Source organism: Monodon monoceros, unplaced genomic scaffold (genome assembly GCF_005190385.1).
Source record: "Monodon monoceros isolate NGI ecotype Baffin Bay Population unplaced genomic scaffold, NGI_Narwhal_1 Super_Scaffold_19, whole genome shotgun sequence".
Classification (NCBI taxonomy): domain Eukaryota; kingdom Metazoa; phylum Chordata; class Mammalia; order Artiodactyla; family Monodontidae; genus Monodon; species Monodon monoceros.
In genome coordinates, this window is record NW_021703775.1 from 30,459,530 (window position 1) to 30,486,183 (window position 26,654).

At 41.2% G+C, this 26,654-nt stretch overlaps 1 protein-coding gene across 1 annotated transcript in view; it reads right to left on the reverse strand.

The window, feature by feature from the left end:
- The window catches only part of ANTXR1 (ANTXR cell adhesion molecule 1), a 238,597-nt gene that overhangs the window by 153,521 nt on the left and 58,422 nt on the right, over positions 1-26,654 (reverse strand). Inside the window, 4 exon segments of the mRNA XM_029231442.1 lie at positions 6,274-6,334; positions 21,443-21,523; positions 22,942-23,010; positions 25,570-25,649. Coding sequence (XP_029087275.1) covers positions 6,274-6,334; positions 21,443-21,523; positions 22,942-23,010; positions 25,570-25,649 — 291 coding nt within the window.

Sequence of the window (26,654 nt, forward strand, 5' to 3'; positions counted from 1 at the left end):
TCTTTTAATGAAAATGAAGACCAAGGAGAGGATTAAACAATTGATTCAGAAGAGGTGCCTATGGGCCAACATGCGCTCTTTGAAAAACAGTGAAAAGTGAAAGAAATGAAACCACTTTTTGATGTTGCTTAAATGTGTCTGGTTTAAGCATCTAATTTCCAAATGGTAAACATGCCACCTACAAGTACCTTCCTTTGTGCTCACTTACCCGATTTTATTACGAACAATGGGAAACAACAGAGTAGGAATAATACAATTGCTTCTGAAATGACAATGTAAGGCGCTAGTGATAATCTCCTTCCATTTCTGGAGGAAAAGAACTTTAAATGTAGAGCAGTTGGCAGGTTGCACACTTAATTCCAATTGCTTACATAAAACACTGTGAGCTATTCAAGTCTGAGGCCAACATTGTGGGACCAGAGGAAAATTGTGCTTAGACAAGACGATGCATTTCCTAAAGAGGCGCTGAACTAGGCAGGGCCAATCTAACAATGGATCAATTTTCCTAATTACGCAGAGGCTAATCTGCAAAAACATTTAATTAGGAACTTTAAAAAAGAGTCTGTATTAGAAGGGAAGCAGAATTATTTAAATGCAGGTAATGTCAAAGGTGCTATAAAGGCTCTCCACAGCGCAGGTGACTTCCTACATGTTTTAGAACAGGAACTGTAAATACAGTGGCATAAGCACCATGCTAAACGGCAACCATATGCTTGACCTGGGTATTGGGATAATGGGGAGTGGTGGAGAGTATGGTGAACTGGAAAGAGTACATGCTTCTTTTAAAGGGAAGTTATTCAGTCTCTAATAATCATTATCTTGCAATAAATACAGGCCCAACGTTACTAGATCTGAGTTTTCAATACAAGACAAAAATCCGAATTTTTAGGTGCAATCAGACTTTTAAATGTTAGCAATAATTTTTTTTTTTTTAATTGCAGTGTGAGTCAAAAAGAACATATGTGCAGACCAGACAGGGCTTGTTGGCTGCCAGCTTATAACCTCTGGCAGTGGAGGAGTTTGGGGATGGCTCTCTCTCCAAATAGTTTCACTCATGACGCTGATTGAAATCCATTTTTTTAGGGAAGATGCTTACCTCCTCTTCGCATTAAGATTTCCTGTTAAAATGCAAAATAGTTCCAAGTATACTTTTATCTTTAGCCATTAAACAAATAATCAGCCATTAATATCTTAGCTGAAGTTGAATTAAGTCTTTAGAAACTTAAAGTTATAAAGGAGACCCAAAAAGGGTTTCTCTGTATAGCACGTGGTTACAGATGGCCATTCTGCTGTTGCTCACGTAATTCTGGGGGTGGAAAGTTGAGAGCATCTACTCCATTGCTGGAGAGCTTTAGTTGTAAAAGTTGCGTGTGTTAAGCCAAAACCCGCCTCCTTGAATTCCTCCCCAGTCTCTCCATGGTGGTCTCCTGAAGCTATTAGTAGTAAGCCTAATTATTCCTTTCTGCATGGGAATTCTCCAAATATCTTTGTGAGTGTCTCAATTCTTTGTCTAAATCTCTGTGGTCACTCTGGTCCTTCCTCGTCCCACAAGCATCTCATTAGCACCTCTTTGAGCAGATCTCTGCTATAGTGCTTCATGCGTGCTTTCGTAATTTGTCTGAACATATGACTATCTCCTAGAGCAGACTGTGAGTTTCATGGGGGGTTGGGACCAAGCACGCATGTTGGTACTCACATCTTTTCATATTGCTTGGTACATAGTAGACATTAAGAAGTGATGGAAAGAAAGAAGGAAGGGAGGGAAGAGGGAAGGAAGGAAGGAAGGGAGGAAGGAAGGAAGCAAGGGAGGAAAGAATCAGTGACTGGAGTCTTGGAAGCTTGACTATCCTGTGTTCTCCTGTAAATGGACCTTGAGAGCTTGTTCGGAGGTTGTAGCAGGGGAGCACAGCTACTTGTACATCCTTGACTGAAGAATGGACCCTATTGAGGAAGGTCATCCTCTTCCACTGAGCATGCAGCTTCAGGAGGGATACACATGGGAGGGAGGAAGGGGACACCTGCCTAGCCAGCCAGATCAGCTGAATCAACCCTGGCTATCAATGGGGTGACAGATGTTGCAGCTGGGCTGCCCTCACATCCTGAATGAATTATTAATATGGTTTCTAGTTCCATCACCACTACTACTAGGAACATGCCTTTGTCAATGCCATTTTTAAAATATGGGACTTGGAAACATGGTCTCAACTTGGAATAGTGGAGCATGGTATTAGCTCTCTTGCCCTGGACACTGGGTGGCTACTGATGCACTCTAAGATTGCATCAGCTTTTTTTTCTGTCAGAGGCATTCTTGTTGGCTCTCAAGATATCTATGCTTCTCCTCGCTTTTTCTTTTTCTTTGCATGAACTGTTACTAAGTCAGATTTCTCTAAACCTGCTTGTACGTGAAACTGACGATTTGCAAGTTCAGCATTTTATATTTGTCCCATTAAATTTCACCCTATTATTCGCAGCCCAACACAGAGAGATCTGTGTTGGATCTCAGTTTTACTGTCCACCCAGTGCATTATCTCACTGCCTCTCTCAGAGCTCTGTTTGCTGTCAGAACCATGGCTGTTGCTGAGTTGTTGGTGAGAGCCAGCTGAGATCCCTGTCTTGGGAGAATGCAGTCATCAGCATAGCGTGTCTTAAGTGGACAGGCCAGGGTGGGGCTCCACAGCAGGGGCTGCTCTGGGGGCCAGGGAAGGGAAGTAATTCAGAGAGTGAGGGGAGGAAGCAGAGAGGAAAGGTTTTTGATGAAAGCAAGTTCTACCTTCTTCACAGATCTGTCTAGGGCTTAGTCTCAACATTATACTTTACAAACATGAGCAATATTTCCTTGTTCACGTTCTCCTCCAGTATGTATTGAGTTAATGAATCATTTTGCAGATACTCTGAACTCTACCAAGGCTTCCCCAATTTTCTTTCAGTAGAGAAACATACAGGCATGTTTTTCTCATCTAGGTGTGATATTATCAACATCATGATTCTCATATTGACCTTCAATCCTTATTAAAATGGTACTGATGATAATAATGTCACCTTGCTTTGTTGTAACAGTTTATGCTTTTTAAAGCACTTTCACATAAATCCCTGGCCCTGGCTCCTTGCAGTGGCCTAATGAAAATCACACAGGGGGTATGCTTAGGTCTACTTGACAGGAGTTCACAGCCCTGGACAATGAAATGGCCTCCAATGTTTCATGAAAGCCATGCTCACTCCAGGGAATGATCAGCGACAGACCTTTAAGGGAATCCTTGGAAGAACTTTTGGTGTAAGGATATCTTGTGAAAGTTTTATTTTCTTCTTAGTAAACTTATTCTCTAATCTACATGTTTTAATCCTCCTGATTCTAATTCAAGAGAGGTGGGAGCTTGCTTTTTCGAAACCTAGGCTAGGTCCCATCACTGTGACTTGTATTAATTTTTTTATAAGAAATAAAGGAAATGGAAGGGATGGATTGGGAGTCTGGGGTTAGCAGATGCAAACTAGTATATATAGAATGGATACAGAACAAGGTCCTACTGTATAGCACAGGGAACTATATTCAATACTGTGTGATAAACCATAATGGAAAAGAATATAACTGAATAACTGTAGTTATAACTGAATCACTTTTCTGTACAGCAGAAATTAACACAACACTGTAAATCAACTACATGTCAGTTAGAAAAAAGAAATAAAATAAACAGAATTGGATAGTTTACTCTGATACAGGAAACTATTGTTTGTCCATAAAATATGGGATATTGCACATAAGCCAGAGATTTAAAAAATATTTAAAGAAAGATTCCTTGGATTGGATTTACCAGAGATTTGTCTATTTTATTGGTTCTACCAAAGAAACAGCTCCTGGGATAATTAAGCAGTGGAATTGTTTTAATTTGTTTAAGTTTATTAATGCTTTTTAATATTTTTTCTTATATTTTCCTTAGCTTTAAAAATATCTTTTATTTAATTATTTTTCTTTTCCATTACATAAGAAACATACTGAAAACTATGAATTTGCTAGGATCAGATCTTGTGGACCCTGGTATTTCTGTGCCGTATTCATTACGTTTACATATGTGGTCTTTTTATTGTCTTGAACACCTCAGTGGGAAGTAAAGGAGATTTTGGTTTACTAATCTTTGATTCAAGAATTATTTAAGAAGATACTCAATCCGAGTGATTGAGATTTGGTGGGCTTTTGGGGCCTTGTTCTGTCTTTGGCTATTTCTAATTCTGCTTCATTTAAAATAGTTCAAAGTTGTGATAACTTCTTGAGATTAGGTGAAAGTAGTTAATAAGGGTCGAATGAGCAAAAATCAGTACACTGTTTGTTTAAGGAATGTATGAATCAAGACATTTGGTCAACATTTATTGACCACCTATTAAGTACCACGGACTCTGTTAGGCAATAGGAAGTGGAGAGAAATAAGATTCCTTCTCTGTCCCCAAGAACCCTACAGGAGGGGAACTGATTATGCTAGCGAATTAACAGAAGCTGTATTCATTGTCTTTAGATGTTCTGATTCAGTACAAGGTTGCAAAACATCCAGTAGGATTGCTAAACTGCAAGTCTGGGGTTTTTCTTCATGAATGAGATAACTGCACAATTAAGGAACTCCCCTGTTTTCTAATTGTTTTAAAGTAAAGGAATTATAAAAAGTGTGGAGACAGATTTACCTTGAAGCTAATGAACCCTAGTTAAGCCTCCTGGCACTGGGCTCACGTGGTCATATGCTTTTGTAAATTTGCAAAGCTAAGATTTTTCAATTCCTTTTCTTAAGAATGTTCTCCTGGACCTGTCTTTGTGGCAACCACATTTGTTCCTGCCATCTGTGTTACCAGGTAGCAGTGTATTTAAAGGTCAATAGATAAGCTTTGTTGATTGCTTTTCTTCAGGAAATTTACACGTCTCTGAATAGTCAGTCTCCAAGTACTGCTAACAACTTTAAATGTTTACATATATACTTAGTGTTTTGTTGTTGGCACATACTATTCACTACATCTAACTCCTTGAAAAGTGTTTCAACTATTCTAAAATAGAGCCAAGAAACTGGAATGGAATCCTCAAGGAATTACCTCATTTATACCAATAAAATATGCCATAAAGAATAAAACTGCACAGTGTTTGAAAAAGCTTGGAAGTTCTTCCTCACTACTTATGGGGTTGCATGATATATTTTCTATGACAAATTAATAATTGGCATTTGGGGCTTCCCTGGTGGCGCAGTGGTTGGGGGTCCGCCTGCCGATGCAGGGGACGCGGGTTCGTGCCCCAGTCTGGGAGGATCCCACATGCCGCGGAGCGGCTGGGCCCGTGAGCCATGGCCGCTGAGCCTGCGTGTCCGGAGCCTGTGCTCCGCGACGGGAGAGGCCACGGCGGTGGGAGGCCCGCGTACCACAAAATAATAATAATAATAATTGGTACTTGGTATTTTAGGAGACTAGAAAGGCGATGTTAACAGTGAACTCTCAACGGTGAAATACTACAGGTCCTGGAGCACAGGAACTCATGGAGAGAAAGTTTATCCTTTTTGTATCACCAGCACTTACCACAGCGCCTGGCATTCAGTAGGTCCCTAACAGTACTTTTTAAATAAGAGTGATGGGAAACCTGTCAGGAATTATACAAAGAGAGCCAGAATGGTTGAAATTTTAGGCAGTCCATTATAATACAAAACAACAGTAAGAACGTGATTTTGATCAGTTAGAGAAAATACTGTGACTCAGAGAAGGCTGACTCTTTGTCTGAGTAGAGGCTTGCTGTATTAAAGATAAAATCATAATGGCCTTTTACTGGGATAATTGGCGTAGCCTATCAACATTTTGTGAGGAATTGTGGATTAAGCAATTAATTATGATCAACCTATTAATTACGGAGAGAGGTTCAGCACTGATTAAATAATTAAAAATACCAACATTTCAGAGGTGGCCTATGATCGCTGTGATGGCTGCCATGAGGATGTAGGGTTAGACTCCACTTGTATCCAGAGAGGGGTATTGACGGTGATGTGTGGGAATCCAGTATTTCTGTAATACTCCCAAATTAGTTCCCATGAAAGGAGAGAATTTAGATAGGCTTTTCCAAACTTTCAAACAACTGGCATGTTGATTCCTTCTTCCCTTTTTTCCCTAGAAGCAAATTTATTCAGCAGTTTCTACTCCTCTTTTCCCCCCTCCCCTTTCCTGCCCCACCTCCCTTCTTCTCTACTGACGAAGTAAACATGTGACCTGAATTCAAACTCTCATTATTTGTGTGACAGCGATTAGCATTTAATTTCAATTTACCTCCTGCACATATGGTGGATGGTTCAGCTGCTAGAATTTCGATGCAGGACTTCTTCAAAATCTAGGAGGAGAGGAAATCAAAAAAGTCAAAGCACAGCTTATTTTGTTAAAACAGAAAAGTGGGGTTTGCTTTTAGCTACAGAGATAGGAAGGCTCAGGGACATTATGTTGTAGTGGGTGGGTAAGCGGAGGATAACATTTTTACTGGTATCATTAATGTCAAGCATTTAATGAGCCAGCATTGTGCTAGATGCTTCCGGGTATCCCCCAAATCCATAGGAATTATTCATTCATTTGATCTTTGGGCAGATATTCATTGAGTCTAGGATACACCAGTCCTAGTTATAGAGAGGTTTAACATCTAGTTGAGGAAATGGGACCTACACTTGAAAAGAAAAATAACAATGCCCCAGCCTACGTGGTAGGTGCCAGGGTGAAGCGACAGACGGTAGGAGCTACAGAGTTCTTGGGGGAAATCACTGAGGGCTGCTACATGGGGAAGGGCTTCCTGGAAGAGGTGGGTGCTGAGGGTAGGACTCAGTCAAGTGGGGAGGAGTAAGTTAGGGGAAGGTTAACGTCCAAGCAGGGAGTGGCATTTGCAAAGATAAGAAACTAGAAATACATAGACCTCTTTAGCTGGAACAAAGGAGCTTGAACAGTAGAAAAACGAGTGAGAATAGATAAGCTGGAGAAGTAGGATGGAGATGGCCAGCCCTCTAGAGGAGATGCATACTCAGATTACTCAGAGTTCCCTTCTAGTTAGAGAAGTGGAAATATTGCAGGAGAGGGAGGGCTTTGAAGGCTACTTGTTGTGCTTTGCTCTTTAGGAGGACCTTACTTACATGGAAATGTAGTCTTCCCCCCAAGTGAGTCTTGTAGGGTTGAGTGGAGAGTCTGGATGACCCCATGACCGCACAGGGAATTAATAATGAAGGCTTCTTCTGGCAAAAGCAAGGTACCTGACTGGTAGGGTTCAAGCTTTCCTCCACCATTTATGAATGCCGTCTCTTATTGCATAATGATTCTAAAATTTCGACCAAGCATTTTAAACAAGTATAGGACACTGAGTTAATTTACCAAGCAAAGGCAGTATCTTTATTTGGGCTTTACTTAATTTGGAAATTGAGATGGTTCAGAGGCCTGAAGGAAACTCTCTCTCTATTTATGAAAGGGGCATTTGTTAAAGGAATTAAGAGTGAAGTAAAATGTAAAGTCCATAAAAGAAAACAGCATCTTTTAGCATTGGGAAACACCCATTTACTTGTATGGATGTATTGACTTATATATGTTCTTTGTTCCGGCTTAAGTGACACACACACCACAAGATACAATCAAATAAAATACAATAAATTCAACAGGGGAGGAAATGGATTAAAGGGAAAATAAGGGGAAGATGAAGTAAGGAGTGAGAATAGCATAGAAAAATACATTTTTTGATTATGTATTATTAAGAGCTTATTTCCTTGCTAGGAGTGGCTCATGAATTTAGTTCTAAGCTTTCTAGTAGCAAATGAGAAGGGCAGACAATATTTATGAGATTCTCAATCTGAAGAATGAAAACAAACCAGTTTCTCAGAAGAGATAATATTTACCCATTCCAGAGAGAAATCTGGGCGTCCTCATAGAGAAGCATTGTGAAAGGAAGTGAACAACATACTTGAGAAAACTGTTCTCTGATGTACAGATGACAGAACATTCAAATGCAGTCATTGAAACAGGCTCCCTCACAACCATGTGTCTTAGGTAATTCTCTATACCTGAGAGTAATAAGAAGCAGCACAGTCCTCCCTATCTTCAGGAGGATTGGTCCAGGACCCCCGCGGACAGCAAAATCAGAGGATGCTCAAGTCCCTTATATAAAATGGTGGAGTATTTGCATATAACCTGCACACATTCTTCCATATACTTTAAATGATCTCCAGGCTGCTTATAATACATAATACAATGGAAATGCTAATGTAAATATTTACCAGCACGAAGCAAATTCAAGTTCTGCTTTTTGGAACTTTCTGGATTTTTTCCCCCGATATTTTTGATCCCCAGTTGGTTGAATCTGCAGATGTGGAACCCACGGATACAGAGGGTGGCCTGTATTTCTTGACAATTCTAAAACCCAGATTTCCAGCTGACATTTTTTTCCTATCATTCTTTCGGACTCTTTTACAATTTAAAGGCATTTTCGTATTTTGATTCCTCTATTTGTTTTCAGCTTCTACCTCATTCCACAGTCAAAGCAATTTGTTCCTTTTTGTCAGTGTTTGCCTTATTTCTTCTCCCTCTGGCTTAGCCAGTCACCGAACATCTCAAACATAGGTGCAGCCTCAGTTCTCCCTGGTCCCCAAGGACCTGGCATCACCTCTGAGCCCTTCACTGACATTCTGACTGGGGATCAGGGACCCCAAGGATGTATCCTGGACATCCATGTTTCGCTTCTGGCTTTTCCATCCTGCCTTTCCAGTGGTCAATCCGGTCCTTGAGATGCAGCAGCATCCTAGGACTGGGGCTTGCCAAGATCTTCATCCAGATCCTTGCCAGTGACTCATACCCCAGATAACAACTGCCCTATCTGAGCTGTGATGACAGTCCACTCCCCTCTTCCCCCAGTTTGCTGCCATTGGGCTCTTCCTGGCTGAAGGGCCACCTTAGCTACTGGTTGCCATAACTCAGAGGGGCAGGCACGTCCTTCAGCATGTCTTCAGGCATAAATCTCTTAATAGGCCACATTGGGGAGATCCAGAATTAACCCATATGGAGAACTTTATTAAATAGTGACATTAGAACGACACAAAGCCTTTTTTATGTTTTAAATAAAATTCCTCTGTCTCCTTTTATAAATCACTTTATCATCTACAACTAAAGATTTCAACAGTCCGAGAATGAAAATTGGGCTATTGCATCTATCCCGTCTCCATTCCCCAAACTCCATCAAAACACATAAATGAAATCTTCACCCATGTTAAGTTCCTGACTTTGAAGCAACATTTTTTTTTTTCAAGTGACTCAGCCCTTGCAGTGTTGTTTTTTTGGGAGGTCACCACTCTTTTTATTTTTTAAATTTATTTTATTGATTTATTTATTTTTGGCTGTGTTGGGTCTTTGTTGCTGCACACGGGTTTTCTCTAGTTGCGGTGAGCAGGGGCTACTCTTCGCTGTTGCGAGCGGGGCCTACTGTTTGTTGCGGTGCACGGGCTTCTCATTGCGGTGGCTTCTCTTGTTGCGGAGCACGGGCTCTAGGTGTGCGGGCTTCAGTAGTTGTGGCTCGTGGACTCCAGAGCACAGGCTCAGTAGTTGTGGCGCATGGGCCCAGTTGCTCCGCGGCATGTGGGGCCCTCCCGGGCCAGGGCTTGAACCCATGTCCCCTGCACTGGCAGGCGGATTCTTAACCACTGAGCCACCAGGGAAGCCCGTGAAGCAACATTTTTGAACCAACCCTAACACTTAGCCAGGGGTGAGTAAAGGAAACACCCGTGAATCTTTGACCACAAAGACACACTTACAGGTTTTGTCATAATAAACACATGCTGTATTATTCTCTCAAAGTGTCTGCAATTAGCTGATAAATCTAAGGAGTGTATAAAGGGCCAAAAAATTTCAGCCAAGGGCTGTGATTCAATCCAGTAAAAACACAGCTTTCCCAATCTTAACTTAAAACATCTGGAAGGGATGCATTGCAGCCAATGGAGTAAAATTTATCAGTGAGGGGCATGGGCAGGACTTGTCTGGGACTGTGGCTTCTATGAGTTAGAAATGTCTGGTTTCAAAAGGTAGGAAGTCACAATGGCATGGGGTGGATTTGGGGGGTTCCTTTGGTTATTAGCAGCCCAGACTGTATAGTAATCAGTCTGTCCGAACTTCAGCAGACAGCAGATCAGCCTAGGGACTGGAGGCTGCATGGGGGTGGGGAGGCAGAGGATCCCTCCCCGACCTGGGCACTGGTAGCCATGGAGGAGGTAGAGACACAGCACTGGGAGATGGATGAAGGGAAATCACTAGACCGAGTGGAAAGAATTCACACAGGGTTGGGGCGACGTCAGAGGTGATAGTCTAACTGACCTCTGATGGAGACTGGCTAAGACTACCACATGCCTCAAGCATGATCCAATGTGAGGAGCTGGGTCCTGGTCTTGCCCCTGGTCCTGTACTTACCTGACCTGTGGTCCTTGACAAGTCCTTTAACTAGTCTGAACCCCAATTCTGGGAAACAGTTTAACATACTGATAATTTAGTATTAAACTAAACTGGAGTCGAATTGCTTGAGTCAACTCACTCATGAGCACTGTGACCTTGGGCAAGTTCCATAACCTCTCTGAGTCTCTGTTTCCTCATCTGTAATAGTGGGATAAGAACAGCGCCGACTGCATGAGGTTGTTCAGTTGGGAAGATTAAATGAGATAATACAGGCAGACTCCATAGCACAGGGCCTGGAAGTCCTCAAATAATGGTAGATTTAATCTTAAGAACCTGGGCTCTGGAGACAGAAAAAATAGATTTGGGCTTTAAATAGATTTATGCCCAAATACAAGCCCTATCACTTACTGGACATGAGGATTTGGATAAGTTATTAAACTTCTGAATCTCAGTTTCTTTTTCTGTAAAATGAGAGCAAGAAAAACACCTCAAAGGGCTGTCTGGTGGTAAAATGAGTAATAGACATGAATGCAGAGATATTTAGTTTGTAAAATCAATAGAACTTAGGTGGTAAAATTCATATTGGATTAGAGAGTGAGAAAAAGAGTGAGATTAAGGAAAACTGACAAGGTTTTTGTTTTATAGACAGAACTAGACAGATGTGATTGGTCAACAAATAGTATTTAACAACCTTGGGCCATCAGCCAAAAGTGCCCTTCATGAAAACAAGGCACCAAGAAATGTGCTCAGAACAACTTTAGTAGTAAAGCACTTAGTAGGATGTCTGACACATATTCGGTTCTCAAACAATGGTAGCTGTGACTGTTACCGCTGTTATTACTGCTACTACTGCTATTACTCTCGGGCAAAGATGGTTAGCTCAAATCTGCTTCTATCCTATCACCCACCACTGGCCTCTTGCTAAGTCCTATTTGCTGAAAATGCCTGAAAGATGGCTAATAATATTTTCCTGCTACCTTTTGGGCAGATTTCAAAAAGAAGATATATGGGTAAGCATGTTTGAAACCTGCAAAGAACTCTATTATAAGTACATGTGTTGTTACTGGTAGTGACACTCCTGCACACCTCATGAGAGTGTTGGGGGAGTAAAAGAGGCAGCAGATGTAAAAGAACTTTGCCAAGTAATAAGGGCTGCTAATAGACTTAAAGTGAAATCGGACTTCCCTGGTGGCACAGTGGATAAGAATCCGCCTGCCAGTGCAGGGGACGCCGGTTCAAGCCCTGGTCCGGGAAGATCCCACATGCCATGGAGCAACTAAGCCCGCGTGCCACAACTACTGAAGCCAGCGCACCTAGACCCCGTGCTCCACAACAAGAGAAGCCACCGCAATGAGAAGCCCGCGCACAGCAACGAAGAGTAGCCCCAGCTCGCCGCAACTAGAGAAAGGCTGCGCGCAGCAACGAAGACCCGACGCAGCCAAAAATCAATAAATAAATTTATTAAAAAGAAAAAGTGAAATCCATTGTGAACCAGTCCAGGTTGTATATAAAACTTTATATATATATTTTTTTGATTCTAAAAATCTAAAGTCCTTTTTCATAAAGTTCAGAGTTTATGCAGAGATTTCTCAAGAATACTTAAAGATTGTGAATATTTGCATAGAGCTGTTATGAATCCCTCCCTTACCATAAGCATACCTAATTCTTTCCCCCCTAACTGCTCTGCCTCCTTCCCTAATAAAGTATCAGTCTTTATTTACTTGGCCACTTCCTGCTGGAAGACTTTTTGTGTGTTAATACAAGACCAGTTTCCTTTATCCATTCATAGTATAGGGTCCTTTTCCTTCCACATATCTAGACAGCATGTTTCTTAGTGTCTTACTTGTTGTGAAGGGTACCCTCTGCTTCAAAGATGTCTGGAGCTTGAAGTAGGCTGGTCCACAGGTGGTTAACTATCTATTGCCCAATTACATCTCTCTAGTTCTCTAAGATGAAAACCTAGGAGTTTTCCTTAACCTCACTCTCCCAGTCACCCTCCAAATCCAGTATGGATTTTGTGACCTAAGTCTACCAATGAAATATTTCTGTATTAATTCACATTTTAGTATAAATTGCTAAGAGGACTTACTGTGGTTTATAATTATATATTTATCTTTTTGATTGTTTGGTCATTGTCTATCTTCCTCAGACTATAACCTCTATAAAGGCAAGGAGATTTGTTTTTATCCACCACTGTCCCCACAAGGCCTAATCTAGCACATAGTAGGCACTAAATAAATACTTTTTGAATAAATAAATGGCACACTTTCTGCATGGCTTCATTAACTGACATTTTAGTATATTATGTATCAGTCTTTCTTTTTCCCTGTAAATATAATCTTTTATTACATTAATCTTTTCTGGTCTTTTAAATTAAATTAAATTTTAAATCTTTTAAATTAATCTTTTATAGTCTTTTGAATACAAGGCTATGTTCAGCATCTTGTAACATCTCCCTCTTCTTATTAAGTCTTTGGGGACTGCCTTCCCAGGAGGCCTACTTCAACACCTCCATCTTTTTAAATGGCTTATCTTTTTAAACAGTAATGTTGTAGATGTATCATGTTCCCATGTCTAAGGTCTAGATGGGCCTGCTGTGTAAAAGGCCTTGACCCCTTTATTTGGGAAAAATGTAAAAGTATATGTTTGGGGGGTGGGGCGCAGGGTCCCAGGTACACTAATATAGCTGATGGCAGAATGCACATTGGGTAAGCCTGGAGGCTATTGCTTTTAGAAAAGGCCAGGGAGCTTGGGACCCAAAACTGGCTCATCCATGCCTTCAGGACTGCCAATGTTGCCCCCATGAGTTTTGAAACTATTTGATCTCTAATAAAATTTTGAAAAAAAAAAAAGATAGTCACCTTTCCTAAGTAAAATGCACTCTGCACTTAAAATCAATAGACATATCTATTATTAACCATGGACATTATCCTAGATTCATGTCCAGTTCTACAGAATCTGAATTTAAAATAAAAATTTACTATCACACACACATCTTTCTGGGATTCATATGTGATTTTATGTTACAGTCATACATTATACCAAATAAATATTCCAACATGCAAGAAAGACATTCTTAAGAAGTTACTGAATTTTAGATAATAAAGCCCATCCTCAAAACATACAAGAATTTTTGTCTGGAGGGGGGCACCCAGCTCACTTAAATAAATGCTACTCTTCTCTCAGTTAGTTTCACACTCAACGAGAGTCTGGTGTGAAGAAGCACAGGACAAACAAGGTTCTGAAACCGAGGAAATTCATTTTTATTCCGTGAAACCACTTTCCTCTCCTGTTTTCAGAAGGAAAGCTCAGATAACTGTGAATTCCGAGACGTGGTTTATTTAGTAAGAGAAGCTTGCTGATCTGCTGAATACTGGCAAAGTCAGTGGCCCTCCTTGGGAGCTAAACCCTGCAGCGTTTCACTGGGTTTTGTTCTAAATTCTGCTATTGCTTTTACAATGAGTCTTAACAGATTCCTAGATATAGGAGAAGGAGCTGGAGGGGTGTGGGGTGACCTGAGGATTAACTGAACATGCCCCTCTGCAATCTTTGTAGCCTATTCAAGCAATGGGATTTTTAAAATTACATTTGGACTATTTCATAAGCCAAATAGAAAAAATAGCTTAGTTGAAATGCCTGGCCCGAATGCCTGCAAAGTCTGAGTCTAATTAAAGACTGCTGAGGCAAACGATTTTTAAAAAAGATTTTCTGCCCACTACAGAAACTACAATTGATTCTATTTATGTTTCCAGGCCTGCTAATGTGAATGGGGCACAAAATGCCATCTTTTATAGATATGGTCCTGGAAAAGAGGGTGGGGGAAGGACTAACGGGTTTTTACAAGAAACGGAGCCACAGAACTGCCCACTTGTGGTGCAGTGCAGGTCCGAACACTCTGCAGTCCTCTGCCCTGCTTTACAATGAACACATATGCACAGCCCGGCATATAAATGCACTGGACACCACGGGGAATACGACAAAGGGGGCGGTCTCTGTGACTGCACAATTCAGCATCTGACCAGGAGGAAAGGCACGTGCCAAACAAGTGATGCCAACAATTAGTGCCACTGGAGTTCAAGGCAGGGAGAGTTCAAGGTGTAGGAGAGACCAGGGCAGGCTCCTCAGAGAAGAGAGGACAGGAGCATAGCCTTGAAGTTGAGACAGAACTCGAGAAGGCATTCAGATGGGGCAAAGGAGGAGAGAGTGGTTTCTTCCGATCACAAATAAGGATGGTTTCTTCCAACCACAAATAAGGCTGATTAAGAGAAGGGCTGTTGCTGAAACGGGCCTTCCCCTCTGCTAGCCCTGGAAAGAGAGTTGGTTCAGTAAAGTCAGGTACTTTCCAGGACTATAGGAATGTGATTCAGATTTTGATTTGAGGAAAACCCTTAGCAGCTCCTCGTGGGGTCTTGGAAGAGTAGATGGGAGGGAAGCAAGGAAGATGGGCTTTGCCTTTTGTCAAAGCTTCACCAGGGCTGGATCAGGGGCTCCATTTCTTTCACCTTCCCATGATTCACCTTCCCATGAGTGGAAGGGAGAAATCAGCACAGGACATGGTTTTCATAAATAAAATAAATATATATACACCATGGAATAGATTCATTCTTCAGTTTCAGTAATTTTAAAGCTTCCTTGATAACAGGATGTTTGTGCCAAAACTTGCAAGAAATCCTTGCAAATATAGTCATGTTTGCCCAATACTTGTTTATTGTTGATCAAACATGTAGAAAGCTCTAGGCGCTGACTCACCCTCGCATTAATAGGAAGCCCTACGCAGGCTTAAATATTTATTGTAGGGAAATGCTCCTAGATGGAGATGGCTTGGTGCCAGTGACTGGGTTCTCCTTCTCAGAGACAGTGTGCCTGGTTCCAGGTACCGCCCTGGATTGCACAAGAAGTGGGGACAGCTGGGAGGAGTTGGCATCATGGTAACCAGGCCAAGTGTTGGGATTCAAAGCTGCAGACCCATTTCAGTGTTATCCAAACCCAGCTTTCATGTAGGTTCCCATTTCACTGCCTGCAGCACTTTTGAAAAGGCAAACAAAGACCCAGGAGCCTCACTGGACCTTTGCTTCATATTTTTACTTGAGGGCTGGCGCTACACTCACCAGTTGTGGTCAATGGAAATTCCCCGAGGAAGCCACAATAAGGAAAGGCAAAGGAATAGTTTCTTCCTTTACAGTTTTACTGGCTTAAAGGGCTCCAATCTTCCAACCATCCAAATTTTGTCTTATTTTATCAACCAAATTCTGCAAAAACAAGAAGGAATTCCATCCTCCGAGGTAGAGTCCTGAGTGAGTGTGGAAGGGAAGACGTTCCTTTCAGCCTGTGTCAAGTTGCCAGCTTCTCATGATGATGGAATTTCATCCATTGAGCAGAAACTGAGATTTTTCAGAGGCACTCTCCACCTCACAGTAAACAGCAAAGAGCTCTTCTGCCCACCACCCATGGTGCACTCAGATCAGAGAACCCACCTGGGTTCTGGTCTTGCCTTCGCTATAATTGTGTGAACTGTGTCAAGTCATTTCACGTTTTTGGTCTTCAGGGTCCCCTTCTCTGAAATGGAGCTGCTTCCTGGCCTACCCACATCATTCACTAGAGCACTATGGTCACCTTGTCATGGACCTTAGAGACAGAGCTGAGTCTATTCTGGATCACTGCCCACTGCTGTGTAGTCTTGGACAAGTTAGCTAACCTCTCTGTCCTTAGAGTATGTGCTTCTCTAGAAGGAGTAATAATATCTACATTAAATGGTGGTGGTGAGAATTTGATGAGATGACTATGTAAAGTGATTTTCACAGGGTCTAGCACCTAAGAATTCACTAAATGATGACTTTTCTTATTTTTACCTTCCTAAGGAAATAGAGGTGGGAGAAAGCCTTGGCTCTGGAGTCATGGAACTGGGTTCCAACCCTGATCTCCCCATTAGAGCTGTGTGCTCTTGTGCAGGGTATCTGAGCCTCAGTTTCTTCATCTGTAAAATGGGAATATTTCCCTCCTAGGGCTGTTGTGATTTTTAACTAGGATAATATTAAATGGGAAAAAGGAACAATGTTTGGCCCCCAAATAAGTTATCTACAGGCATTGATTTCTTTCTGCCTTTATCCTATGTCCCACTGATGGGAGATTAAAATGGAAAACAAGTGAAGGCACTTTGAAAAATAACATGTTATGCAAATCTGAAACATAGGTACTTCCTCCTTAAAGTAGAGAGGATTGAGGAACAGTAAAAAGACCAAAACATAGGAATCAGATTGAGGAAGCAGAGAATCCGGGGACTTGATGTATCCATGCCTTGAATAATCAGCTTCTGATAATCCAATGGTGATTTTCCACTTCCTCAGGCATTTACAGCCCAGTATTGCGGAAACAGCAGGCTCTCTGGACCCAGACTTCCCTCCTCCACCATTATGAGTGGGCAGACTTGGGGCAGTTTATCTAACTGCCCGCACCTCAGTTTCCTCACCTGTAAAATGGGGATAATAAGGCCCTCTTCAGAGAGTGGTTGTGGAAATGCTTAACAGAGGAGCTGGTAAAAAGAAGATGCTCAGTAAATCATAGTAATGTTTATTCTTCTTCACAGGCCTCATGACTACTTGTCCTGAGTGTTTATTTATTCATTATCCAAAGGGGAGCTGGATAAAGCGCCATGATCTCTAGATTCCCTGAGAGTCCTGATTGCAAGCATGATTGTTCCATTGTCAGACTTTGTATATGGCTATGTTTGCCCACTGCCCTTACACTAAAATAGCCATAGTTTTTAAGGCTCCTCATGATTTAGCCGTTGCTTGCTGCTTCCTTCATCTTCTGTCATTTTCCACCCAAGCCCTACTCTTCTTTCATTCTGTTATATACCATCTTAGGGTTCTGGTCTGACAAGAATGTTGTATCCATGCTCTTTCGATGAACAACTCTATTTCACCTTCAGCTTATCTCTGCACAGGAGCCTGAGTTCTTTTCCAACCACTTTACTCTTAATCTCAGTCATATGTTACTTCTTATATACCATGTGTCACATAATTACACATATTTATTTATTGACTTGTTTTTACGTGTCCCTCCCACCAGACTATAAGCTCCACCAGGATAGGGTGTCTACCTGCTTACTTATAACCAAATGGTCAGAGTCTACCATAAAACGCTTTCAATGAGTATTAGAGGAATGAATAAATATTAGCCCCTGCATCTTGATTGGGGATTTAAAAATAAGGTCACTATTAAGAGGTACAACTACCATGTAAAAAATAAATAAGCTACAAGGACATATTGTACAGCACAGGAAATATAGCAAATAATTTATAACCTTAAATGGAGTATAATCTATAAAAATATTGAATCATTATGCTGTACAGCTGAAACTTATATTGCAGATCAACTACACCTCAATAATAAAGGAAGGTCACCATGGGTCTAAAACTTCATGAACTATTTGAGCTCTTGAAAGCTGCTCTGCACTCCTATTTTGGATAATTAAGCCCAGTCCTACTTTATTATGAGAAAATAACCAGCCGCAAAACAACGTCCATGGGAAAAAGCTGGAGAGATGCTTTAGATGGCAGGGGTGGCAGGGAGGGGGGAGGAAACAAGAGCTTTCTTTTCAGTATCCAGAAGGAGAAATGAACCTGCTTCTTAAAATTAGTTAACCAACTTTCAGGCCATAATTATTTCTGTCTGAGTTGAGAAAGACGAGTTGTGCTGTGCTTGTCCCTGTTTTTCTGTCCAGGCAAATGAATTAACAACTGCGATAAACATGGGTTTCAAGTATTGGAAGGATGGAAACCACTAGCATAAATCCCAGATAAAAGCTCACAAGAATGCTATCATTCGGCTAAAAGTTTGGAGTCTCAAATTATTTTTTCCCCCTTTTGGAAGACTGTTTCACTAAAATTTCTTAAACATCTTTGGGGTGATTTCCACTGGGGGTACGGAGAGTTTTACAAACATCTGGGTTCACGTTGAGCTTGGGTGAGTTGCTAAGGTTGAAATATTCAAGGACAACAACAATTTATGCAGATTAAAAAATACTCAAATTATTTGGGTAGGAACCAACTGTTGAATGATGTGGCACATGGCTCATAAGAACCTTTGAACAGGTAAGAGTTGTCCCTGTTCAAACCCAGCCATCTGAAGAAAGGACTTCTGCAGTAGCCTCATGCCTGTGTTCCTGCCTCTGGGCCTCCCCAGTCTCCTTTCTCTATATAGGGGCACTGCCATCAGATTCTCTTCTTAAATATTACTTGTTAGACGTTCAAAATGTTTCAGTGATTACACTAATTTGGAGTCAAAGTTCCTTCAAGGCTCCCATCAATCTGCTTCTAACCCAATGTCTCGGCTTATTTCCCATTACTCCTGACTCCTTTATCCAAACTCTCCCACTAGACAGATAGGTATTATTATTGTCTTAAAAATATGCTTGCTCTTTTCCAGTCTTTGGGCTGAGGTCATGCCATCTCTTCTCTGGTGCTACCCATCACCCATCCTCTACCCCAGTTTCTCATGAAGGCTCCAGTCCAGAACAGTCCGCCTCTGAGCTGCCACAGGATTCATGATCAGGCCCAAATCCTGCTGTTAACTGTCCATCTAAATCACTATTTGGGTGTTGTTTTCCCTGGTTATTACATTTCTTGTCACTTATACTGTCAAGTATACCACACTGACCCCAGAACTTATTTACAGTAGGGGTCCCTCACCTGAGGATCCATAATTGGCACTGATAACTTCTCTATCCTTTCAATAATTTGCACTTTCTGGTTAAGATGGTTTCGGTGTGTTTCTGTTCCTTGCAAACACATCTTAAAGAAGATGAGTGTCACGTGGACATATTTAGGATAGGATCTCCCAACTTGGGGTGGAATTATTTTTCACAGTTCTGAAAACGTAAGGTCACATCTATCAATATTGTGAAAGTACAACACCTGGGGCACTGATTAAAACGTGCAGATTTAAAAGATGCAGCTTCATAGGCTCCATCACATACTGACTGTGATAGAAGCTCCTGGGGATAGGGCCTGGGAATGGGTATTGCAAACAAGATTCCCCAGGTGATTTTTATGCATATGCAAGAAAATTTAGAGGGTGAGGAGGGAAGCTGACACCAAGGTTTCTCATATAATGGTGCAGGGACATGGAAGAGGAAATAATTCATATGTCTTGAGGACTGATTATGTGCCTGGAAAAATATTAGGTATTTTCACTAGTGTTCTCTCTTGTAATCCTCAGACAAGCCTACGACATGTGTCTTATCATTAATCCCTTATACAAATATGGAACTAAGGGAAATACCTCATCTAAGGATCTATAAATTGTAAGCTGTTGGGTCAGCCTTTCAACTCTGGGCTGACCAGCTCCAAAGTTCCTACTTCTTACTCTGCTTTCCACTCTGCTGGGGTTCTAAGCAAACCTTGGAGGGAGGGGGAGGGAGCATGAGGCACATCCAGGTTGGAGGTTTCCTAGGTCAGTCTGCAGGAGCTGGGCAGATCCCAAGCTCCTGATGGGTAAACCTGGCTTAAGACCCCACTGACATCTTAAGAGGACAGTGATCCTCTGAGCTCTGAATCTGCATCCTGGACCCCAAGTCTGAAGCCTCGTGAGCTCCAACTGGAGAAACCACTGTCTGTCTGCCTGGTCCGCAGACCTAAAGATGGAGGCTTCAGCAACCCTGGACTTTATTACAGGAGCAGCACACACACAGGCCTTCTGGCTGAGGCTTCAAAGACTCGCATCCTCCAATATTCCAGCTGGACCAAGGGCCTAGCCTGGGGATGGATGGTAGAAAAGAGAGGCCCAGGAAGCCAGGTCCTGTTCGCTGATAGGAAAGGGATGATAAAAAACCAGGATGGGATGAAAAAGAGGGCTGGTGACGGTACAAACTCTGGGGAACGTTGAAACCCTCATATTTTACAGTGAGGGTGAAATATCACTCAGCCATGAAAAAGAATGAAATAATGCCATTTGCAGCAACATGGATGGACCTAGAGATCATCATACTAAGTGAAGTAAGTCAGACAGAGACAAATACCATCTAATACCGCTTACATGTGGAATCTAAAAAAATGATACAAATGAACTTATTTACAAAACAGACATAGACCCACAGACATAGAAAACAAACTTCTGGTTACCAAAGGGGAAAGGTGAGGGGGAGGGATAAATTAGGAGTTTGGGATTAACATATACACACTACTATATATAAAATAGATAACCAACAAGGGCCTACTGTATAGCACAGGGAACTATACTCAATATCTTGTAATAACCTATAAGGGAAGAGAATCTGAGAATCTGAAAAAGAATATATGTGTGTGTGTGTGTGTTTGTGTGTGTGTGTGTGTGCATGCATGTGTGTAACTGAATCACTTTGCTGTACACCTGAAACTAACACAACATTGTAAATCAACTATTAAAAAAAAAAAACACCAAAAAACAAATGGGCCACAAAAAAAAGAAAAAAAAAAAGAATCTATGTTGTGACTCCAGGTAAGTTCCATTCATGAAATGTATAAAAGTTTAATATAAAAAAAAAGAAACCTTCATATTTGGGGATTATAGATATAAAGCAGTGGTTCCATTAAAATCACCTGGGAAGATCTTAAAAATCCTGTTCAGATAATCATCAATGGGCAGCCAAGATAGAAAACCACCGGTTCAAAGTGCCTCTACGGCCAAGTGATCTAGGCTGAGCCTGCAATGTTGAGAAAGCAGCTTGCGTTCAGTCACGGTTGGGAAAGCTGAGGTCGGTCAAGTGCACAGCATCACCTGCAGTCCTCCCAGTATGACAGCTGCCTGAAGTTTGGCTCGCTGCCAGAGCAAGTTTCCTTTCCATTTTTAATTTTCCATTGTAGGGTAAAGAATTGGCACAGGAGAATGAGAAAAGAAACATGTGTGAACGGCAGGATGGAGACGTGGAACACGACAGATATAAAGATATACAAAGAAATGTAGAAGAACACCAGCCTTAGTGAGATGGAACTGGGGTATCTACAGCAGGTCAGGGGGCAGAAAGTGCCCGGGTATCCATTCTCAGAGGAAGTGCTCTACTCACTGAGTGGATGATGCCTTGCAGGGCCTGGAAGCCATCATTTACCGGAAACACGTGATCCTTACTGTCTGCGATCCGGGCCAGCTGAGGACACAGCAAACACACAAGGAGATGTGTCAGGCTTGCACGTGGAGAACTGAGGAAAGCCACTGGGTCCAGGGGCCTCCATCTCCTTTTAAAACCCACAGGAACTTGAGGGCTTGCCTGGGCTCAGGGACCTCACTGAGAAGCCCTCAGTCATAATGAGATTACCAGGGGACTTACTCTGGAGCGGGTCCGGAGGGTCGGTTCCAGCTTTTACATTTGTTTTAATACTTGTCTCCTTGGGACCAGCGGTAAGATTGCCCAGCTAGATGAACATTTGGCCTGGGTTGATGTATTTATGGATTTGGGGGCAGGCCATTGGCTTCTTTTTCTCCCATTCAACCACATTTCTGTTGGCAACTATATTCGAATCAAACAGACTCAAGTTTCCTTTCAAAGCAACTTTAAAAATAAATTCAAGCTTTGGTGTTGGGCGAGCCCAATGAATGGGGACCCTTATCTTTCACCCAAACTGCTCATTGAGGAAAGGACCCTTGCGATTGGTTTGGTTGCTTTATGGAGCAGAGGACTGGAGAAAGGAGAAACTGATCTGCGGAGATTTTCTACTCCCAAACTCTGTCTAGTGCTGTGATTGCCACAGTCAGTCAGTGCCAGGATTTTTACTGATTGTAAAAGTAATACACAATCATTGGGAAATTTCAAAAAACCAGGAGTGTTCAAATAAAAAGAAAAAAGTTATTAATAATTCATCTGTCCATCCATCCATCCATCATCTTTCTATTACTGTTAATTTGATATAGTTTTTCAGACTTTTCCTATACAAATACACACATTTTATTTTAAAAAGTACACTCATACTATTCCCATACTGTTTTGTAACCCTATTTTATTCATTTAACAACATATCCTGAACTTTGTCAATGTTATTAGAACAAAAAGAAACTATGAAGTGCATTGAAGAACATCTATTTAGGTTGCTAACACATTTTTACAATTTGCTTATTGTGAACACTTGGACATACTTTTTTTGCCCACTGGCCAATTATTTCCATTTTGGGGCGTATTGAAATGCATTGAACCTTTAATGAGAAAAAAGGGATGTTTGCCATTTAAATAAGAAAATCAGATTTATCAAATTAAATTAAAAAAAACAAACCAACAAGTTTTCCAAGTTAATTTCGATCTATTTTGACCTCGTGGCAATTTAACATGTACTAAGAAAGTCAACCAAAAAAAGATGCTGCCTGGATGGTCTGCATTGAAGACCCTCAAGCACATTAGCAAATAAGTTCACATCCCTCACACATCCAATAATTCCCTCCCTGCTTAGCATTTCTGGAAAAATCATCCATCTAATGGGTATTTATCCTGCTGATGCACCCTCTGCACCGACTGCATGTTTTCTATCATTCACAAGCTGAGTATGCTCCCATACCTGAGGAAATCCGTGCTCATACCTGTGTTTCATTGAAATCCTTCACACCCACACAGTAAACGATTGCACCAAGATCTCGGGATCTGTTAGCCTGGGCCAATGAAAGAAAAGACATTTAGAGAGAGAAGCAGTGGCAAATGTACTCCTTTTGGACCACCCAGCCTAACTGCAGTGATCAGGTATTTACTGAGCACCTACTATATGCCAGGTACCACAAGGGAGAGGGCAATCCCTGTCCCCAAAGAGCCAATTCTCCAGTGAACATCACATTCTAATGCAATATGGTGGATGTGAGGGGCGTGATTAGTCTAATGGGAAGTGTTGAGGAAGATCCACAGAAGTAGAGTCTTGATGAGAAGCTTTGAATGACGAGGGGAGGAAAAGGATACCGTAGGCTAAGATACATCATATTAAATATTCTGGGGAAATGATTATCTTTTCTATTCCTCTGATGGATTTTTATTGACATACGTTCTTCCTTTGTAATGGCAGCGTGCTCTATCGGAAAGGATGTGACCTTTGGAATCCAACATACCTGGGTTTGACACTTGGCTTTTCTCTGTAAAGTACTTTGGAGATTAAATGAGAAAATAAACGCAGAGCTCCTCACATGAGGTGTAGAACAATGCAGATGCTCATCTATGTCAGCACCTTCATGAATATGGCCTTTTTTATTCCCAAAGAAGACACTGGGTCAATGGTATGGGATTTAAGGTCCATATTTGAGTGGGTGAACCCACGACTTTATCTACAAGTAAGTATTGAGAGGGCAACCTAATGAATAATATCCAGATTTTGGCTTGATCTTAATATCTGATTTATTACAGGCTCTTCCAGGTTCTTCGTTTCAGAAGAGAAAACAAAAATTGGAAGTCCTTGGTATATACAGTAGAAACTTAATAAATCATTGATAGTAAACATACAGTAGGTGCTCAATATGTGCATATTGATTTGAATCGCGTCCCATTTTCCCCTCTCTTAGTACTCAAACCCACTTGTGACTAACTTGTGAATTGTAGAAGGGGCAGAAACATACATCGTTTTTCCTTCATGTTAGAAATATTTCTTGCTGCTTTCAGGATAAAATAAACTTTTAGGTACAGTCTAGCCCCAGCCTTCTCTGCAACGACTTCTATGGCTTTTCTCCTCTAGTTGGGCTTCATACAGAATCATCAAAAATGGAAAGGCTCATTTTCTTTATATATCTTGAGCTTTATCTTTCTTTTTCAGACACCTTCGTGCTATTGGCATTGGCACTGCAAATATTTTTCCAAGTTTGTGTGTGCCATACCTAAAATTCTTTTCTAACCTCTACTTTAAACCTCTGACACCTATCGTTTATTTTATATTCAGTTATTTCCTTATTAGGGTTTTTACTTTAGTTGATGGTTGTTTAGCATCCAAATAAGCCTTTTTGCATTCCCTACAGTTTCAACTGTAGAGCATAGAAATATATTATTTCCTAGATGCTCAGGGAGCCTCTGTCATATTTACTTGTGGGTTTCCCCCTTGTGAATTTTGTACAAGTTAGGGTAGAGGGTCAGTAATGTGTTTATCCACTTAATTTCCCCATGCCCTTTGCCAACAGAGCCTTCAAAAAGCTGAACAGTATTACACAGTAAAGCCCATAAAGGCAGCAACTGTGTCTTACTCACCAGTGTGTTTCTAGTGTCTAGCAAAGCGCCCGTACAGGCCAAGCTCTCAGTTAGCACTGAACGAATGAATGAATGAATGAATGCATATCAATTTCTTGCTTGAGGAGGAAGCTGAACTTAAATGAAATAGTAGTCAAGACCTTGAGATAAGTGTAATTCTCTGACTGATTCCTCCTCCAGAGGCTGGCATCTCCCTCCATCACTGCCTGTCTTTTTCCTCATTGCGTTTCTTTCTAACTTGGCCTGAATGAGCCTTTGTCGCTAATGAGGCTTCAGTACATTCCTGTGGTGAACTGGTTTCCTGGGGCCACATATACATATAGCTCAAATGTGAAATTTGAAAGAAAAGAATTTCCTAAATATAAACATCACTTTTCAACTCTTAGATAAACCTCTTTTTCTGAATCTCTTTATAAACTGAAAGCTTCAATTAGAGAGGATTCCTTCACTTGCTTTAAGGAGTGTTTTGTAAGGGCATAAAGAAAGGGAAAAAAGAAATACTGAAGGAGAGATTACAATTTACTTTTTTTACAATTACATTAATTTACAATTAATGTTCAGCTTTGGTTCTTAGAGGAAGAATTTCAGTGATTAATACATTTTGACAAAATTGGCTTTCGCATATTTCAAGTAATTCTTTTCCCTCCTGGTTTTAGTAGAAATGAAGGAAAAATAGTACCAATGGATTTGTTGAAAAGTTATATATGGTATTTCAACACTGCTTTCGAGAAAGGCATGGCAGATATATTTTGTCCCTTAAAACGCAGAGTAATATGCAAATCTGTGGAAAAGGGAAAAATACCTACCAGGTGTGAGACATGAAGATTCACTTTAAAAATGAGTTATTGTTATTATCTTTCACATTTGGGACACTATTTTATCCAGGAACTTTACAAAGAACACTTAACATTTTGCCCGAGTGGAAAGACTGCAGCCCACTTCAGAAGGAAGAAGCGCCGTTTCCATGTCAGACATAGGCCCGGGCCGTCGCTTACCTCCCTCTCTGAATAGAAGAAGAGGTCCTCATGCAGTTCCCCATCAGTCAGAGCGATGATGACGCTGGCTGTCCTGTATCCTGCTCAAACAACACAGACCCACTCAGTTCATCCCGCTGCACCAAGGGAAACCCCCTCTCGGCCCTGGGAGTCTGTCTCTTTGCGGCTCCCCCACCCAAGGTCAGTATTGTGAGAATCAGCAACTTTTCTTTGGCGACTGGAAGAAGCTCTGTCACGAAGAAGAATGTGGGACAGACTCTAAGGGGGAATATGTTTTGTTTCTGGGTTTCCAAGTCTTATCTTAAAAAAAAAGGCCAAACCTGGTGAAATGGTTGCTGGACTGATAGCTGGGAGTAGCTACAGTGAATCAAACATGACTATTTCCTAGGAACAGTCCACATGACTCTCGCCAAGGCCCGAGGGCAAACTCGACCACCTGAGCCTTTCAGGGGTCCTTCTCACATGCTGTCCTTGACCACATATGCAACATCTGTTGAAGAGTTTGGCAAAGAGTAACAGTCATCATGATTTATAAGCTGGCTGGAAGTATTACTGGAAGTATTCGTTTTGCAGTTGGCAAAATCTACTAGAATTCTTTCAGTGATTTTGAAACTTCCAGTAACATTGATGATGGCGTCTTTATAATAACAAGTGTTGCTGTTGATATTGGGTCTGACCTATTTGTTGCAGTTTAGAGCGAAAGAGGATGTGGACACCTCTACAGGCCTGGGAGAAAAATCCCCACTCTAATACTGAATGTCTTTGAAGAGATTTGCTTCAGATAAAGAAATGCTACCCATGAAAGACAGGGTAGTAATAATAGCTAAAATTATAATAATAATAAATATTATTTCTCTGTGCTAAGCATGCCATTAAGTACATTTTATTCCTTTTTTTCCACTTAAATGAAGGAAAGTTTAAGCCAAACTGGTATCTTAACCTAAAATCGTCACAGCAATGAAGAGGCTTGGAGCTCAGAGAAGGACAAGAAAATGAAATTTGACATAAAAATCTAAGACTTTACTAACCCCTCCAAGTATGTATTAACTTAATGAATTCAACATGCAAAACTGTTCATGAGCATT